The following is a 16,808-nucleotide window of genomic DNA, read 5'->3' on the forward strand; positions in this document are numbered from 1 at the left end:
AGTTGTAAATAAATATCCACTATGTTGGAAGCTGGTAGGTGAAGTCCGTTACCGTCATCACGAACTTGGCTGCTGAAGTCTGGCAAAATGGTAAAATTTAGCCATTTCTTTGATTCCGTGAATTTTAGTCTAATCCAGTTTTTGTTTGTGATTTTTAGTTTTAGTTTTTTTTTAATATGAGATACAATGAGGCCTTACTTGTGGTTCAACGTACGTATATTTTATCATTTAACGTTTATTTTTTTTATTATTTTATTTTTTTTATTTATTGTATTTCATTTGCGTTTATTATCATTATTGTTTCACCCAAGCGCGGCTTTTTCTCTGTTACCAGTTGTAAGGAGCGTCTTATGGAGAATATTTACAGGACAAATAACTTCTGAAGTGAACCCTGTATTAGAACTTCAAGGGCTGAGAAGAGGGAGTACAAGTGAGAAAGAGGACCCATACGTGACAATTTATATACTAGCGTTCATTAGGGAAGGTGGAGTGGTCCCGCAAAACTGCTGTAACTTCCGGGCTGGATTCACTTAGAAGGCTGGTCAGAAACGCGCCATACGTCACTGACAAGTTAATGTTGCGCGACTGCACTTCTGATTTTGTGCTTGAAAACACCAGTCAAGTCTTCTGGTAACAATGATGACAAACAGAAGCTGACGTGTTATACGGAATCGACCACGTTCCAGGCTAATTCGCTTCTTCATCTGTTGCGCCCAAAAACACTATTTTAAAAATAAATCGTCAACATTTTCCTGTATATATACTTAACATACAGCTAATCATGAAAAAATTCACGAGATAATTATCTTGTACTCCTAAGGTCGATCGCACATTGCTGTAGAACTGACCCAAGCTAAATTTTAAGCTAGCTAGACTTGTTGGTATAACTGGACCGAATTTTTCTCAATAAAGCTCAATAAGGCTGGGTCAGTAGGCAAATGAGCCAACTCTTTCAGCAAAATTTTATCATGTTTGGCTGAGACACTGTGAAATACTTCGTTGACTGAACAGTAATCCCATGAACGATGAAAATGACGCGGCAATTTTTCCAGAACATCCTTCATCTACCTATATTTGGAATTCCCGCAAATTTTGGAATTATTTTATGCACCTTATGCTCGTTAGTAATCTGTATTGTGGTTAGTCACCTGGGAGCCACACTGAGATTTAAAAAAAAATATCTTTAAGATTTACTGTCACTGGCAAATCTATTAGAATAATTCTCATCGAAGGTGGAGCGCAAGAATAAAATCTGCAAACCAGGTGGCCACTTCTGTCAACCCGAAGAGGCCTGGTAAAGTCGAAGTACTGGATACAGTTCATTATCCTACGTTGTAAATGTCAAAAGAAACCAGAGAACATTTGGAGGTCCTCCTCTAACCTGGATAGGTCCCCGTCCACCTAAAAGTTACATAGTAAGTTAACCCAATCATTTATTATTTTATTTTTATTATTATCATTATTATTAACGAAACATGAAGGTGAGAGTGACGAACGTCCGAAGTTAGCTATTGAAAGCAGTTCTTCTTTTAATTTTTTTGGCATTTTCTTATGAAATGTCCAAACTCCAGCACAATTTTGATGAGTACGAATCAAATGCTATAAATCTGACTTTCACGTGTGCGATTTTCGGGAGAGAGGTGCAAGACACCGGAGAAATAAGTGTTCTTACTCTTTTGCCTTGGGGGTTAAATTAGGTTTTTTAATAATTGATGTTTTTGATTAACTACAACTCTACAATTGATTGTTATTGTTATTGATATCAAAATGTGTCTGCTAGCATTTTGAATTTTTTTATAACAATAACAATAGGTTTCAATTGTAGAGTTGTAGTCGAGTAAAAGTTGCAGCAGCCCCCTAAAAATGTCACCCTGGCGGGTGTGTTGTAAAAGCAACTTGAATTCTGGGGAATTTGGAAAAACCTAAAAAAGGGTAGTTTTTTTTGTAATGTGAATAACTTTTCTACTGTGCTATATTGTTACGCTCAAATCAGCATATGGCCCAATTAACACTTGAAGTGAGGTCACTATAAGCGAAATCAATCACTCTGCCGACTCCCTTTTACACAAGAGCCGGTACAGAATGATAAACTGTCACTGTTGGTGCCTACGTAACTTTATTACACCAACAGCGTCCACTAACTACACCAGAAAAGAGTACAGCACAACAGAGAAGCAATACAAGATGCTAGGTTCACACTACGGACGTAACTGACCGTCACCAAGAGGGGGAGCAAGCCAGCAAGGTTAAAAAGGAAGAAGGCCAAGAAACAAGGTTAAACAAGGTGACAAACTACATTAGGCCACTTAGGGTTAAGCAATTACACCATTAACCCAACGATCAATAGAGGGCTGGAACGATCGTTACAATATTCATAAGATAAAATTAATACAAAGTAAACTAAGTTATATTGGCTACAAAACTAGACTATTTGGGGATTTTTAGGTTATTTAGTTTTTATGTAGCATCAATTTTAACAAGACGCGTAGCGCCATAAGCACCGTGTTAAACACGGCGAAAAAATTTCAACGCGGAAACCAATTTCAGTAACTTTAAAATTAAAAAAAAATAGTAAATCTACACAAAAAACATTTAAATTAAAAACAACACATACAGTTTGATTATATGTAATAAAAACAAAAAAATATTTAAAATTAGACCCCCATTTCTTATTTTCTAATTTTTAATTGAAAATTTATATGTGATCCTCACGTACGATTTTTGAATTTTTTTACACACTTACTTAAAAAGTAAGTAGAAATAGTGCTCATTAATAAAACTTCTAATTACTAATTGTTTGAGGTACAACAGCTAAAATGACTATACTACGGTCTTGAACCTGCTGTTGGTCTTGAAGAGGCTGCCCATGTTCAAGTTTCTGCTGATGTTGAAGATGCCCCTCGTGATTAGATTGCTGATGTTCTTGAACTTACTGGTGGTGAATCAGCGACTCACGTTGAAATTTTCGTTGACGACGAATCTAAACCCGCTGCTGTTGAAGCAGCCATTGTTAAAGCAGTCACCGTTGTTGAAAACACCCCAGTTTGGCGTGTGAATTTAATGCAGTTCATGGTAAAAAAAAGTTCAACGTCAAAAAGTCAAACGTCTCGACAAAACATTGCCGCGGTCATATTCCCGAATTAATTTTTTTATGATAAATCTTAAGTGAAATCAAATCATCTGCTAATCATTAGACCACCATTGACATATCCATTCCAACCATTGGCTTATGTCATCATGTCATTAAAGTGTTTGATGCTGTTGAGCATTTAATTTTTCAAAATTTCGATTTTTCTGAAAATTCATTGTTGACTTGACGGGGATTTGATCCTCAGTACTCACATGAATGGCAGCCTGGGTTGCTGACCATTATATCACCGTTGACATGGTAGCCGAGTGGGAAAAATGGGAACGTATGGGGGGGCCTAGGTAAACCCCCCTTTCACTGACCCCTCTCCCATGGGTACGCGCCACTCCCCCCCCCGCTCGACCCCTTTTCTGGCCGGCTTGGGCTGCGCGTCAACCCCGTAAAACTCGAAACTTTGAACGCGTTTTACGGGCACTCCCGCTCATTTGCACACCCTAAAACCTATGTTAAAAATGATCAGCGTAACGAGATCTACAACCCTGTACCCTTCGTTTTTCGATATTAGAAAACCTGTCTTGCTAGGGAAGAGCCAAACGCTTATAACTTTAAAAAAAATACCACTCACCCGAATTTTTTATATGTTTTTGAAGACATACTAAGCTATACAATGTGTAATTTTCACGGAAAAAAAAGTGTCAACACCTTTTCTAAGAATTTTCAAAAAAGAGATTTTGACGAGATTTTGATTGTGACACTTTTTGCATTTTATGGAATTTTTTTAATTTTGTCTACTTAAGTTAGGATAACCATCGTTTGTATTTTATAATCGAATAAAAAATGAAAAAAACTTGTGAAGTCATTCCTAGCGCGTAGTTCAAAGTAGGGTGGTTTTAGCGTTCGGAAAGATCGATGGTGCTGCCACCTGGGTCGTCCGATTTCGACGCGATTTTTTTCTAAAATTAAGTTATAATTCCCTTAACACATTCTGATCAATATTTTCCCCTTAATTTTAGTTTAAATTACAAAAAAGTGTAATTAAAATGAATACAGTATCAGCAGGGTACGAAAAATATTAATCAATGCCACGCCCACCCATCCCCTTATTTTTCAAAACCCTTCGACAAAAAGTCTTATTTTGACTTATATTTAAGATTTATCATAAACAAATTAATTCGGGAATACCGAATATGACCTCGGCTTCGGAAAGGTTTTTTAGTTTTGGTGTGGTTTTGGCTTGGAATGTCCCATGGTTTTGTTATTTTTTTATATTTTTTTAAATTGATATTGCCTGTTTTATTATGGCATTGTAGAAGAGGGGATTATGGGTTAAATAAAAAAACTAAAATGCAATACAGTACCTATCAACGAAATTGGGACAGTGCACCAATTTTGGCCGCTTTTAACACGGTGTCTTATGGCGCATTTTTTTCATGTTCCAAGTTTTGTTTGGAACCCCCCCTCCAAAAATCTAAAAAAAAGATTACACTATTACAGCAACTAGGTTGCTAATTAAAAAATAAAAACTAAAGACGCGTAGCGCCATAAGACGCCGTTTTTTTTCTCAATTTGGGACTTATTTCTTGTAAGAATTAGCCTGTAACAGATTTAAAACGGCAATCGGTCGTATTTGAACGAATTAAATTTTATAGTAGACGCGCAGATAATATTCAAACTCGACTGTTTCTTAAACTAGCATATTGGGGTCAGTCTGTTTTAGAAAATCAATGGCAAGACTTGCTGACTTCACTTCTAACCTCGACATGACATTCAAGTGCGACGTGCGCAGTTTTGACGAAATGTTTACAACGCTGGCGAGTGGCGACGGAAGATAAAAGTCATATCAAACCACAGTATCAAAGACTCGTGAGTATCATTTTCGAACATGTATTTATGTTTGGATTTTCCCAGCATTTTAAAATATTTAATAGGAATAGAATAAAATAAAACTGCCACTTTAAATTGGCCATCTCTAACCGACTGAGGAAAAGAGTGGAGAATGCTGTGGGCCGTTTGTTTCAAATAGGCCGGCGAATTGTGCGAAAATATCAAACTGCTATCGAAAATACAGCGCAGGGCGGTTGGTGAGTGTCGGAGTAAAGAACGTTCTGTAAAAAATTGATTTTAATTTAAAATGTGTAAGCGCTCGAGATTAATCTAAAGTTACTGTATGTAATATTTAATACATTTTATATTTGTATATTTTCTTGGTTTGGTTTGTATACTCGGAGTATGTTCTGTTTATAAAACCTTGGCGGGAATATTGGATGTCATTTCTGATTTATCAAAGTCTACACGACGCTGGACTTCGAAATCGGGAACCCGACACACTTGCTTACGCAATGTCGTAAATCTGGAAAAACCCATTAGAATGAATCTGCCTAATTTTGCTGTATGAATACGCAGTTATTCGTGAATTCCCGCTCAGTTTGAAACGTACGTCAAAGTTCCATACAACGAAATTTAACCTGTTCCCCAGCGTCATCTATAAATTAATTCTTTTCAAGTTTCTTTTTCATTCTTGGATGGAAATGGCTACGAAATCGATTGTAAGGTACATTTTCACCATTTTATTTGTTTCGATCATTTGCTGCAACTGCCAATCAAACAAAAACCCCAAAACAAACAACCCCGGCGGTTCTTCTTCTTGGGCGAAACTGCAAATCTCAGCGGACACGTTAAGTTCCATGAATTACGGCAACTTTCTCATTGAAATTTACGAACACGCCAATAATCACAAGCAAACGACAACTGCCAGTCAGAAAAAATATTTCTACTCCCCCATTGCGCTGCTGGACCACAAAAGTGCCGTTAGTTCTTACAACAACGTTACGAAACAGCCAGAGATGAGATTTCGCATTGAAATGTGGAACGACAAAGTCCAGAATGAAGTTGTCAAACATTTGAATGAAATGCAAATGGATGGCCATGAAATCAAATCCAATAAAGTGAGAGTTATTCCCTTGGAGAAGGTCATTCTTGCCACCAAAAGAGCCACAGTTGATTATTCGCTATCGCCAGAGTGGACCAATTATGACAAGAGCAAAACTCTGAGACTTGCTCTGTCGTGTAACGACCAGAAAATCTGCGACGAATTGGCCAGTCAAATGCGATCGAATCCAGAACAATTTGACCATTTGAAACTCCTGTACAGTTTGTCATCGCAGACGTCACAAACCAAACAGACGACCATCAGCATCGACAGCGTCACTTCCGGTCAATTGGTCTCGACTCTTTTACAGAAATTTGGTGACAAAAAAGAAATTTTTTTGACAGCCAATGACGAGAAGAAAATGTTGACGGAAACGGCCACCAACATCCGAATGGACACATTTGACGACTACGAGGTCGGGTCGCCTGATACGGAATCTCAAATTTCAAAAATTTTAAAAGGTTTGCTGGTCACGTCCAAGGCGACCATAACTAAACAAAGTGACAAAATGTGGGACTCTGTTTTCTGGAATGACGATAATTACCGGCCGGATATAACGACGAAAACTTTGAATGAAATCGTAAACAAACTGGACAGGGAAACGCAAAAGAAATTGGCGGACATGTTCCAAAAAGCGCAGAAACAGTCTGAAATAACAGAAAAATTAACTTCGAGTAATGAAGACGAGGAGAAAAGACGTGAGGAACAAGTTCGTCGTGAAAATCAATCGAAAGATGCAAATGAAAATGAAAGGAGAAGATCACAAGCAACGGACCAAGGGCAATCCAGCCGCAATAAATCCCGGGATGACAAATCGAATACAAACAAAGTGGACACGGAAGTCGGTGGCAGTGGTTTGGTCTTTAGTTTTAACGCTAAACTCGGAGTAGAAAATAGCAACACGCATAATGCCGAAAGAGAAAACGAGAAGAGTGAAAACGCCAAGAAAAGTTCGGATGAACACGACAGAAAGTCAGAGAATAAAGAAAAAATCCAACACAATTTCGACTCAAACAGTTGGGCTGACGTGGACAGAATCAGTTCAACAATTTCAGGGAAAATGGCAAAAGATTCCGATCGTTCCCGGCGGGTAGAAATTTCAAAAGAAGAAATCGCAAAATTATTAAAAGAAAGTAAAGACCACGTCCAATGGGACGGAGAGAAATTCGTGCCGAAACCGATGCAACTCAGCAGAATCAATTTGGGCAAATTTCGTGATTCTCAATCGTTTCAAGATCGCAACGTTCGTGTCCGTTACACGACCGCCGAACTGTCGGCGCCGATTAAATTTTTAGAACACACAGAATTGACCGTCACTGACGAATGGAATAATTTAAAGGGCGAACTCAAAGGTTTGAAAAAAGAATGACTAAATATTCGATTAAATTATTAACAAATAATTATAATTGAATTTCAGCCATCACTGAGCTGTTGAGAGCAACTGTGAATAATTTGGTTATAACGAGAACGGAACTGAAAAATGCGAAGAACGATTTAACTAAAACGCGAATTGATTTCACTAATAAATTAGAAGGTATTTTTAATTATTCGAATTATTTAATATCTGACGAAAACTGCATTTAAATTTTGTGTACAGGGACTAAAAAGGAGTTGGAGAAAACGAAGGCCAATGTTAATAGTTTATCTACCCAATTAAATGGTATTATGTAATCGGTTTTGGCCTACTGAAAAAAATTTTATAAGAAATTTTTTGCAAGTCAATTACAATTCAAAATAATTTTAATTATTGTATTTATGAATCATTATTAATTAAATTTATTAATTAAATTATTATTATATTAAATTTTGCTCTTTTTCCCCCCCTTTTCACCCTTTTTCGTGCTGCCTATACCCCCTCTTTTGCCCTTAGGGCCGAAAGGTGAAAGACGAAAAGGGTGAAAAGGGGGGAAATTTATCCCATTTTAAGGACCGCCCACCAAAAATGGCGTGGGGTCCGTTTTAAAATGGGGGGAGCTAATCTCAACTTTTAAGTGAGATTACGGAGGGAAATTATTATTTTAAAAATATTAAAAAAATACCATGAGAATCAGCGTGAAAAACTGATTCTAATGATTTTTTTTTTAAACGAATCCCTTATTCATGCACCAACCCTATTGAATTCCATTTTCAATAGCCCGAACGAGAGATTTAGTCGACATTGGTAAAATGCCAACATCGTGTGCGGATCTGGAGCGGACGGGACATAAACTGAGCGGATTCTTTTCTGTCAAAGGATCGAAGAAGATGGAAATTGTTTACTGTGATTTTTATCCTAATAAAAATGGTACGGCAAGTTTTCGTTTTACTGCCTTTTTTTTATTGTCTAATTCTTTGATTTGTAGATTTACAAAAATGGATCGGATACGCCGACGTCAAATCGGCGCCCGTCCATTTCTACGTCACGAGAAATTCTACATTTTTCGCACAAGGAACTCCGGTCCCGTTCGATTTGGCGCGGGTGAACGAGGAAAATGCCATGGATTTGACAACGGGAATTTTCACGGCACCGCGACCGGGAATTTATTTTTTCTCTTTCACGGGAGTGGCGTATCTTAAATCTTCTTCATTGTTGGCTGCGTTTCGTTCTTATCTTTATTTGAACGGGAATTCAATCGGGTCGAGTAATGTTGACCATAATAACGGCCCCGTTGATCAATGGAGTCCGATGACCCTCCAGTCGACGCTGAACTTGAAAAAAGGCGATCGACTCTGGCTGCAGATTTGGTATTCTGATGTTTCATCCTCGTATTTGTTTGACGACATTGACCACCACACCCATTTCACGGGTTTCCTGTTGGAGGAGGAAATTGCCGCGTCCCTTTGAGGTTCAACTTCATCGGCGACACGAAACATTTTCGTCCCCTTCATCGGCGATCACGAACCGAAAATGCGCACGTCGACACGAATTTTTTGGGGGAAATTCAAGGGGGAAGGGAAGATAATTCATTCGTGTTCCAATTCATTAAGGAGCGGCCATTTCTTTGCGAAAATTGAACTGTGGATGTAATTACTTTTAACTTAATACACAAACCAAGTTTCAAAATTCTATCTGCAAAACTCTAGACGTTATAATTAAAAACCCAATTTCAATTGCCAGATTGACAATAAACGGGAGACCATAAAATGGGAGAAAATTCATTCGCCTCTAATTCGTTTATAGTTTGGAATTTAAAAAAAAAATCTTTTACAGATGATTTAACATTTTAGTTTTGCGCTCGTCCAGAAAAATTCGCTTTTCTAACTCTAAAAATAAAGGCACGGGACGTGAAAAACCAATTTTGATTGCCAAATATAAATTTTTTGTTTATTTTTTATTTTAAAATTTCTCTCGGAATTAACACGAACACGATGCAACTACACATCTCGGTAATATTTAAGGAAGTTTTTATTATTTCAATTTGATTTAAATAAATTTTAATTATTTACTTCTCACGGTCGCAGGATGAGAAAATAAGGGAAGGGGAGAAAATTCGTTCGACTCTTATTCATTAAGGAGTGGGAATATCTTTACGAAAAATTAACTGCTGTATATGCGACTAGACATTTTCAATGCACACGCCAATTTTCTATTTTCTATCTGTAAAAATGTGGACGCGGCAAGTAAAAAAACAATTTTGATTGCCAGATCTACGTACAATATGTAAGTACTAGAAATGGAAGAATATTCATTTGTCTCTAATTCATTTACATTTACGGTTTGGAATTTTTCGAAAACAACTTCAAAATTAAATATAGCTAAACCGCACGTATAGCTGAACACAAATTCGCTTGTTTATCATAAAAATTATTTATAAAAATAAAGGGCGGGGGACGTGAATCCTCAAAAAATTTAAAAATTTCTCAATTTTTTTTCTTGTCGCAGCTCGAAATTAAATAAAATCATCACGAGAACGAAACTCTTTTAGTGTCGTTCTGAGATTATCAGTGGCAATTACTGCTTTAATTTCAATACAAATAATGTTTCTCAATTTAGGTCTTTTCTTGTAGGAATTAGCCCGTATTAATTGAATTCCTTCTAATTAATTCTATGTCCGTCGCTGATATGACTCAAATGTGGAACGAGTCGACTGAATGGCTACGTGCGTCATACAAACATTATAACCTTAATGAATCAATTTTGATAACAGGTTAAATCCCTTGCTTCACCTTGAATACGTAAGCTCCATATTGCAGTAAGATAATTTGGCCTTCAAATACTGTTTTACAGCCTGTCTACCAAGAATTGACGGAGATGTAAGACCACTGCTTATTACCCAATAGACCGAAAGTCAGCTTGTTTGCGTTGGTCTATTTTGCAGGGGTAAGTTGAACAAACAAACTATGGTGGAGACAAATCTTTCGGTCCACATTTTATGATTTATTTCCGGGATTAACGCGTTTGATTAAAACCCATGTCACATTGGGAAAATCCACAGTTGTAAATAAATTTAATTCCTGTTTTTTCACAACAGAATAAAAAAACAAATAAATTGCGTCGCACAATATAAAGATAGTGGTGGCCTATTTAACCATGTCCATTCGGAGACGACCTGGCATACTCTAGAAGCACCGGTTGACATTGTGATTCCAATTAATTCTTATTGCAAGTAATTTCTTCATTTCTAGTCCTACAATGGCGCTTGACAACAGACTAGTCAATTTACTAGTCGTTGTCGTTCTAGTTTTCCTGGTCGTCCCATCGCAACAGCAAGGTAAAAATCAGATCATTTTTGCTGTTTAAATTTAAATTAATTTCTTTGATTCCATTGTTATATAGGATCATGCGGGCAAACGAGTTCAATGACGTCTAGGGTCGTGGGAGGGAGCGTGACGCAGGCCAACCAATTTCCCTGGATGGCCTACCTCCAAATTAAATTCTGGAGTGGAGATACAGCCACTTGCGGTGGCACTCTTATTAATCAAGATTGGATCCTGACGGCAGCCCACTGCCTTTATGGAGGTGTTGAGGTTCGAGTAACTTTGGGCGCCCATGACACCACCAGCAACAGCTTTTCATCCGTTTCGTTCAACTTGCTTCCGCAATCGTTCAAAAGTCATCCGAATTTTATTTATGGCAAAGTCGAGGACGATATTGCCCTTATCCAGCTTCCATACACCATCTCTCTCTCCTTAGTAGCTCCCTTAAAAATTATTGGCTATAAAACTGGTTTAATTAACAAAAATTACTAATTTAAATTGCAGATAAAGTTCAACCAGCATGTCTTCCTTTTGCTAGTGATTCTGATCAAGTGAACGATCCTGTCATCGTCACCGGATGGGGCAATTTCTCCAGTGTTGGTAAAATTCAGACTATTATTTATCTATTCGCTGTGTTTTTAATTTATTTAAATAATAACTTAATTTTTCTTATAAAGTGGACAGCGGGTTGAGCTCTGTTTTACGCCAAATAAATACGAATGTCATTTCTTCTTCCGGAACCAACGGCGTGTGCCAACAGACGGCTGCTGAAGGTTCATTCTCCGGCGATAAAGTCATTTGCAGTGACGGTTCTCAATTTCGCCGCTACTGCTACGTATAATTTTATTCGATCGAATGATAACAAATTTACATTTACATTTTTTTAAATTTTTCGTTGCTTTAATAGGGTGATGACGGAGGTCCCATGAACTTCTTCAACAAGGAATGGAATAGGTGGTTCGTTATCGGTGTTGCCGGAAGAGGCGACGCTTCCGTCAACTGTCAGAATAATAGGCCCAACGTGTTCAGTCGTGTCAGGGGCTATCTAGATTGGATCGGAGGCATTACCGGTTTAAAGCCCATCACGACGACAACAACAACGACTACAACGACGACTACAACAACTACCACGACGAAGCCTCCGACGACAACAGTTTCGTCTTATTTTGATTGCATGGGCAAACCAGATGGCAACTACGCCAACCCGGCATCCAGCTGTTCCATTACCTTTTACATGTGCTCCAACGAATATGCCTATCTCTTTGTAAGTTAACTAGACTCATTATTTTGAAGGCCACTTAAATTTAAATGGATTAAATTTTTTTTAATCGTTCATTTAGGAATGCGCTCAAGCGGGAACATATTACCGAGCTGAAATCGGTAGATGCGACTGGCCCGAAAATGTCGCTGGTTGCAACAGCATTTAATAACGGATGTTTTGATGTTGGGAATCCAATTACATTTCCAATCTACTATGACAACACTCTTCATTATAACTAAAATTTGAATAATTGATCTACTTCGTTTAAGAGAATAAACAAACTGGTAATCAGGAATTTTGGAAATCAACATCGTTTTTCCTTTGTTGCGTCTACATTTTTACAGATGGAAACGTGAAAATTCGTTTGTGCATAATAAATGTTTAGTTAAATGTACAGTTTAATTTTCGTCGAGAAATTCCCACTCCTTAATGAATAAGAGTCGAACGAATTTTCTACCCTACCCTCTTATTTTTTTTCTCTCCTCCCATCCTGCGACCGTGAGAAGGAAATCGCTTAAAATTCAATAAAATCAAATTTAAAAAGTGACAAATTTTCTAATGATAGAAAGAAAATGTGTACACGCATCTTTTTCGTGTCGATTTCAAGCGAAATTTTAAAATAAAAAAATCAAATCAATTTTTATACCTGGCAATCAAAATTAGTTTTTCACGTGCCCTGCCCTTGATTTTAGAGATAGACAGTGATTTTTTCTGGACGAGTGTACAACTGAAATGTTAATTCATCAGTAACAAAATTATTTGCAAATTCCGATCCGTAAATGAATTAGGGGCAAATGAATTTCCTCCCATTTCAAGACCTCCCGTTTATTTTCAATCTGGCAATCAAAATTGGTTTTCTGCTTATAATATCTAGAGTTTTGCAGATAGAATTTTGAAACTTGGTTTGTGTATTCAGTAAGTGTAATTACATCCACAGTTCAATTTTGGTAAAGAAATTCCAATCCCTTAATGAATAAGAGTCGAATGCATTTTCTTCCCCTTCCCCTTAAAATTCCCCTCACCAAAATTTCGTTTCGTCGATGATTTTGCGGATTTTGGATGTTGAACCCGAAACCTCAAAGGGACGCGACAATTTCCTCCTCCAACATGAAACCCGTGAAATGGGTGAAGTGACGACTGTCGTCATCCAAATACGAGGATGAACCATTATAAGAAATCTGCAGCCAAAGTTGATCGCCTGTTTTCAACTTCAGCGTCGACTGTTGGGTCAACGGACTAAATTGATCAACGGGGGGGTTTCTCTCTTGAACATGACTCTGCCCAATTGATTTCCCGTTCAAATAAAGATCAGAATAAAACCAAGAAGATGATGAAGATTCAAGACGCGCCAGTCCCGCGAAAGAGAAAAAATAAATTCCCGGTCTCGGTGCCGTGAATATCCCCGATGTCAAATTCATGGCGTTTCCCTCGTTCACTCACGCCAACTCGAACGGAATCGGAGTTGATGTTTTGTTGAAAAAAATCTGTCTCTGGACGTAGAAATAGACGGGCGCAGATTTGACGTCGGCGAATCCGATCCATTTTTGAAAACCTTTTCAATTAATAATAGAATTAAAAATTAGATAATTCCAACTGAATAATTGGTGAGAATCTGAAACATTTACCCGCATCGCTAGGAAGTTTAGTGAAGTCGCAGTAAACGGATTCCATTTTCGCCAATCCCATGACGGAATAAATTCCGCTCCAAATGTGGCCAATCATTTTGAGATCCCCGCATGAAGACGGCAGTCCCGGGATGGCAACAGCCGATTGATTGTTGCTAATTGGAACAGAGTCGGTTGCTGCTGCTGCTGTGCGTTCATTTTTCTCTCGTAAAAAGGAAGTTAAAAGCGAATCTTGTTGTTCAACTTTGGCCTCCAGTACAGTCACTTTGGCCCGCAGTTCAATCGCTGTCGATTCCAAGACTTGTTTCATTTGAATCTATTGGCATTAAATGGAATAACATTATAATTAGACATAAAAAATAACAAATTGAATCGAACTGTCGACAACAGAAGCATCGCATTAAAAGAAATTTTGAAAAAATTCTCACATAATTTTCCTTCAGTTGTAGGAATTCTTCCTCCAAGGAAAAGGCAGCGCCAGTCGAACTCGTCGTCCAGCAGATGAAAACCAACAGCAAAACAACTTGGGTGAGTGAAACTACAGAAAAATGCGCCATTCTTTACTCTTTAGTTATTCGGAATTGTTAATAATGAGACTGTGTTTTCCAACTGGACGTGCGTTTCAATTAATACAGTTTGACTGGTCAGTGGACCTGTTGTTGTTGCGTCCAACTTAGTTAAATAATAAAATGAGAGAGTGTTTGTGTCTGTAAATAAGAAAATAAGTTTTCGATAAGAATTTTTAAATGTCAGTTTAATGTCATGATGTTATTTGTTTGGCGTGGCTATGTACAATCTTCCCTTTATTGAAGCGGGGGTTACCCTGCGGACTGGTCAAACAGGGAAAAAAACAGAAAAAGAAAACAAACAAATAGATATCAATTATTGACTCGAATGAACTGCAATTAGTTTAGGGTTTGTTAAAAGAAAAATGATAGCTATTCGTTTTAATAAAAATTTCGGGTAATTGCAGCTTGATTACAAATTGTATTATCGAAACACAACTGCAATCCGATCAGCAGCTGATAGATACCCGTTAACAGTAGAGCTAGAAGTAAAAAATAAATGAGATTGATTGAATAAGGCCAAAAGTTAATTTGTGCTGGAAAGAGTATTGCGCAAACTATAATATCAAAATGATTCAAGGTCGTCATCACAGGGAACTGAACCACTTTACTGGCTGGTGGCCTCGTACAAGTCGACTGCGGAATTTCTAAAAGTCCTAGCATAAATACAACAAAATAATTTAGTTTTTCACTAAAAGTAATTTTATTTTTAAAAGTAAAACCTGAAAATTGAGTTCAGGTCCGCGACGTTTCGTCACCTCCACAACTTCTTTGGCGATATTTTCCTGCGACGTGCCTCGAATGTCGATGAATTTCATTTCAGCGCAGCTTTATAGAGAAAAGAGGTATACTATCTTAGAATAAATCCCATCGAGTTCTAAATGCGATTCACTACGTGGTACCTGTAGTGAGTAGAAATAGCTTTGCGGAAGCCTTGAGTCCGATTAGGACCCGAACCGTGGATCAAAATGGGGTGAAAGAAAACCGTATCCCCTAAATCCAGACAAGCAACTCTATTTACTGGCACTATGGTGACAAAAATACCATTCACCAACCTTTTTTCATCGATAATTCGACAATCGGGTGGTCGTCGTAACCCCGTACGCCGCGGTACATCTTGTTTACTCCGTTCTATTTCAGACATGCGATTAGCATAATATGCAAATATTTATCTGTTCATTCAACTCACCTCCCATTGAGGATAGTCGTGCTGAAGCAATTCTCCTGTATGGGATCCAGGAAGGACAATCAAACATCCGTTCTCGGGTGTGATGTCTTCCATAGCCGTCCAAGAACAAACGATTCTATTAGCCGGGCGGAAAGGGAAATAATGAAGATCCTGTAGGCAAAAGGGAAGAGAAAAAAAAAAAGGATAATTTAACTGCACTCAGAAATAATTCCAGTTTAATTGCGTTTATACCGTGTAAGGGATGAAGGGAAGTAAGGCTTCCAGAATCAGGTGGTTTATTGATAAGCTGCCAGAAAATCATATGGCTCAAAAGTCTGAAAGGACTAAGAGTGATGGATTTTGAGGATTTAAATTTACTATTGTATGGATAGCCATAATGTTGGGCCCAGTAAAACATTCAACATAATCCAGGATCTAGAGGAAGAAAAATAATCTCACACTGATGATAATAAGAATAAAAAATTTAGATATTTACAGTTGGATGTCTGCAGTATTCAAACAGAACATCGTCATACACAAATCCTGGACTTTATAGAAGAGATTTTCTACGACAGCACCCTTCTTTATCAAGGAAATGTCCATCATGATAAGTGAACCCCATGGTACATTTTTATCGCACAAGTCCACAAATCTTTGCCTATAAAAGTGACATTAAATCAAATAATAGCAACAGACGATACAATCAAAAGAGAAAACTAACTTGCAGTTATCCAGAAATTTTGCATCAACTAATTCCTTGACAACAAGAAAACCTTAACGGATTTCAAAATTAATAAAAGATATTATGATAACAAGATCATTTCTTAGTCACTATTTTTTTCATAGAATTCTCTTTGTTCAAGGGTCAGCTTTGAATTATCAAGGGTGTAGTTGAAAATTGGTTTCTTAATTACAACTAAATAGTAATGATTACAATGCATTGCAGCAGCTATATATTTTGTTTACCATTGGTTCCATTGTGGATGAGCAGGCCTACGGTTTAGTAAGCTACAATAACGAGTAAAGTAATCCACTGTATTACTATATAAAACTGGATCTAAAACTAAAACTTGTAAACTAATAAGTTCTGAATTCTCGCACGAACGCAAAATTATGTTCGAGGCTTTTGAAAATGTAAACAAACAGACTGACAGATAAAGGGCGACACGGCGACACCTGTTGAGATTTTCTTTTAATCTAATCGGTTTAGACTTTTCAAAAAAAAATTTTATGTAGAATAAAACGTTTGCGATGACTGAAGAATTAAGAATGATCAAATTAATACTGCTACCAATGCGCCGAGTCTCCTTTGAGAGGTTCCCGAAGGGCAGATATTTTCATTCATTGTGGATTTGAAGTAAAATGTCATTTGTAAATATTGTTGTATGGTTGTATTAGTAATTCCGATCTTTTGCTGTGCGCGCGAGTTTCCCGATAGAGGTCGCATAATTTCATCGGGAGTTGGTGTATTGGGTTTTAAAACCTGAAATGTTT

At 37.5% G+C, this 16,808-nt stretch overlaps 4 protein-coding genes and 1 long non-coding RNA gene across 6 annotated transcripts; 2 read left to right on the forward strand and 3 right to left on the reverse strand.

Annotated features, from left to right (window-relative positions):
* Positions 1–269: 269 nt before the first annotated feature.
* Positions 270–1,738, reverse strand: LOC124338001. Of its 2 annotated transcripts, none has more exons than XR_006917613.1 (4): positions 1,471–1,738; positions 1,149–1,401; positions 774–1,068; positions 270–704 (listed from the first exon to the last, which is right to left on the reverse strand). It is a non-coding gene; the product is annotated as an uncharacterized LOC124338001 (long non-coding RNA). The 2 variants fall into 2 exon arrangements; XR_006917614.1 differs by having other exon boundaries at positions 270–722.
* Positions 1,739–5,502: 3,764 nt separating this feature from the next.
* Positions 5,503–9,051, forward strand: LOC124337953. Its single transcript, XM_046791981.1, has 5 exons — positions 5,503–7,369; positions 7,435–7,551; positions 7,615–7,677; positions 8,152–8,301; positions 8,360–9,051. The coding sequence occupies exons 1-5, from the start codon at positions 5,611–5,613 to the stop codon at positions 8,839–8,841; spliced, it is 2,571 nt and encodes an 856-aa protein (XP_046647937.1). The 5' UTR covers positions 5,503–5,610; the 3' UTR covers positions 8,842–9,051.
* Positions 9,052–10,629: 1,578 nt separating this feature from the next.
* Positions 10,630–12,383, forward strand: LOC124336747 (chymotrypsin BI-like). The gene is made up of 6 exons (XM_046790535.1): positions 10,630–10,708; positions 10,774–11,151; positions 11,199–11,294; positions 11,372–11,529; positions 11,602–11,958; positions 12,035–12,383. Exons 1-6 carry the CDS (start codon positions 10,630–10,632, stop codon positions 12,119–12,121), a joined length of 1,155 nt encoding a protein of 384 aa, XP_046646491.1. The 3' UTR covers positions 12,122–12,383.
* Positions 12,384–12,842: 459 nt separating this feature from the next.
* LOC124337977 (phytanoyl-CoA dioxygenase, peroxisomal-like) lies at positions 12,843–16,463 on the reverse strand. Its single transcript, XM_046792007.1, has 13 exons — positions 16,281–16,463; positions 16,147–16,219; positions 16,036–16,087; positions 15,811–15,972; positions 15,693–15,749; positions 15,567–15,621; positions 15,336–15,485; positions 15,202–15,277; positions 15,049–15,139; positions 14,869–14,974; positions 14,009–14,802; positions 13,581–13,896; positions 12,843–13,507 (listed from the first exon to the last, which is right to left on the reverse strand). The coding sequence occupies exons 1-11, from the start codon at positions 16,290–16,292 to the stop codon at positions 14,794–14,796; spliced, it is 843 nt and encodes a 280-aa protein (XP_046647963.1). The 5' UTR covers positions 16,293–16,463; the 3' UTR covers positions 12,843–13,507; positions 13,581–13,896; positions 14,009–14,793.
* Positions 13,528–14,137, reverse strand: LOC124336748. The gene is made up of 2 exons (XM_046790536.1): positions 14,009–14,137; positions 13,528–13,896 (listed from the first exon to the last, which is right to left on the reverse strand). The coding sequence occupies exons 1-2, from the start codon at positions 14,135–14,137 to the stop codon at positions 13,528–13,530; spliced, it is 498 nt and encodes a 165-aa protein (XP_046646492.1).
* Positions 16,464–16,808: the final 345 nt, after the last annotated feature.

The sequence above is a fragment of the Daphnia pulicaria genome, chromosome 4 (genome assembly GCF_021234035.1).
Source record: "Daphnia pulicaria isolate SC F1-1A chromosome 4, SC_F0-13Bv2, whole genome shotgun sequence".
NCBI classification, from domain to species: domain Eukaryota; kingdom Metazoa; phylum Arthropoda; class Branchiopoda; order Diplostraca; family Daphniidae; genus Daphnia; species Daphnia pulicaria.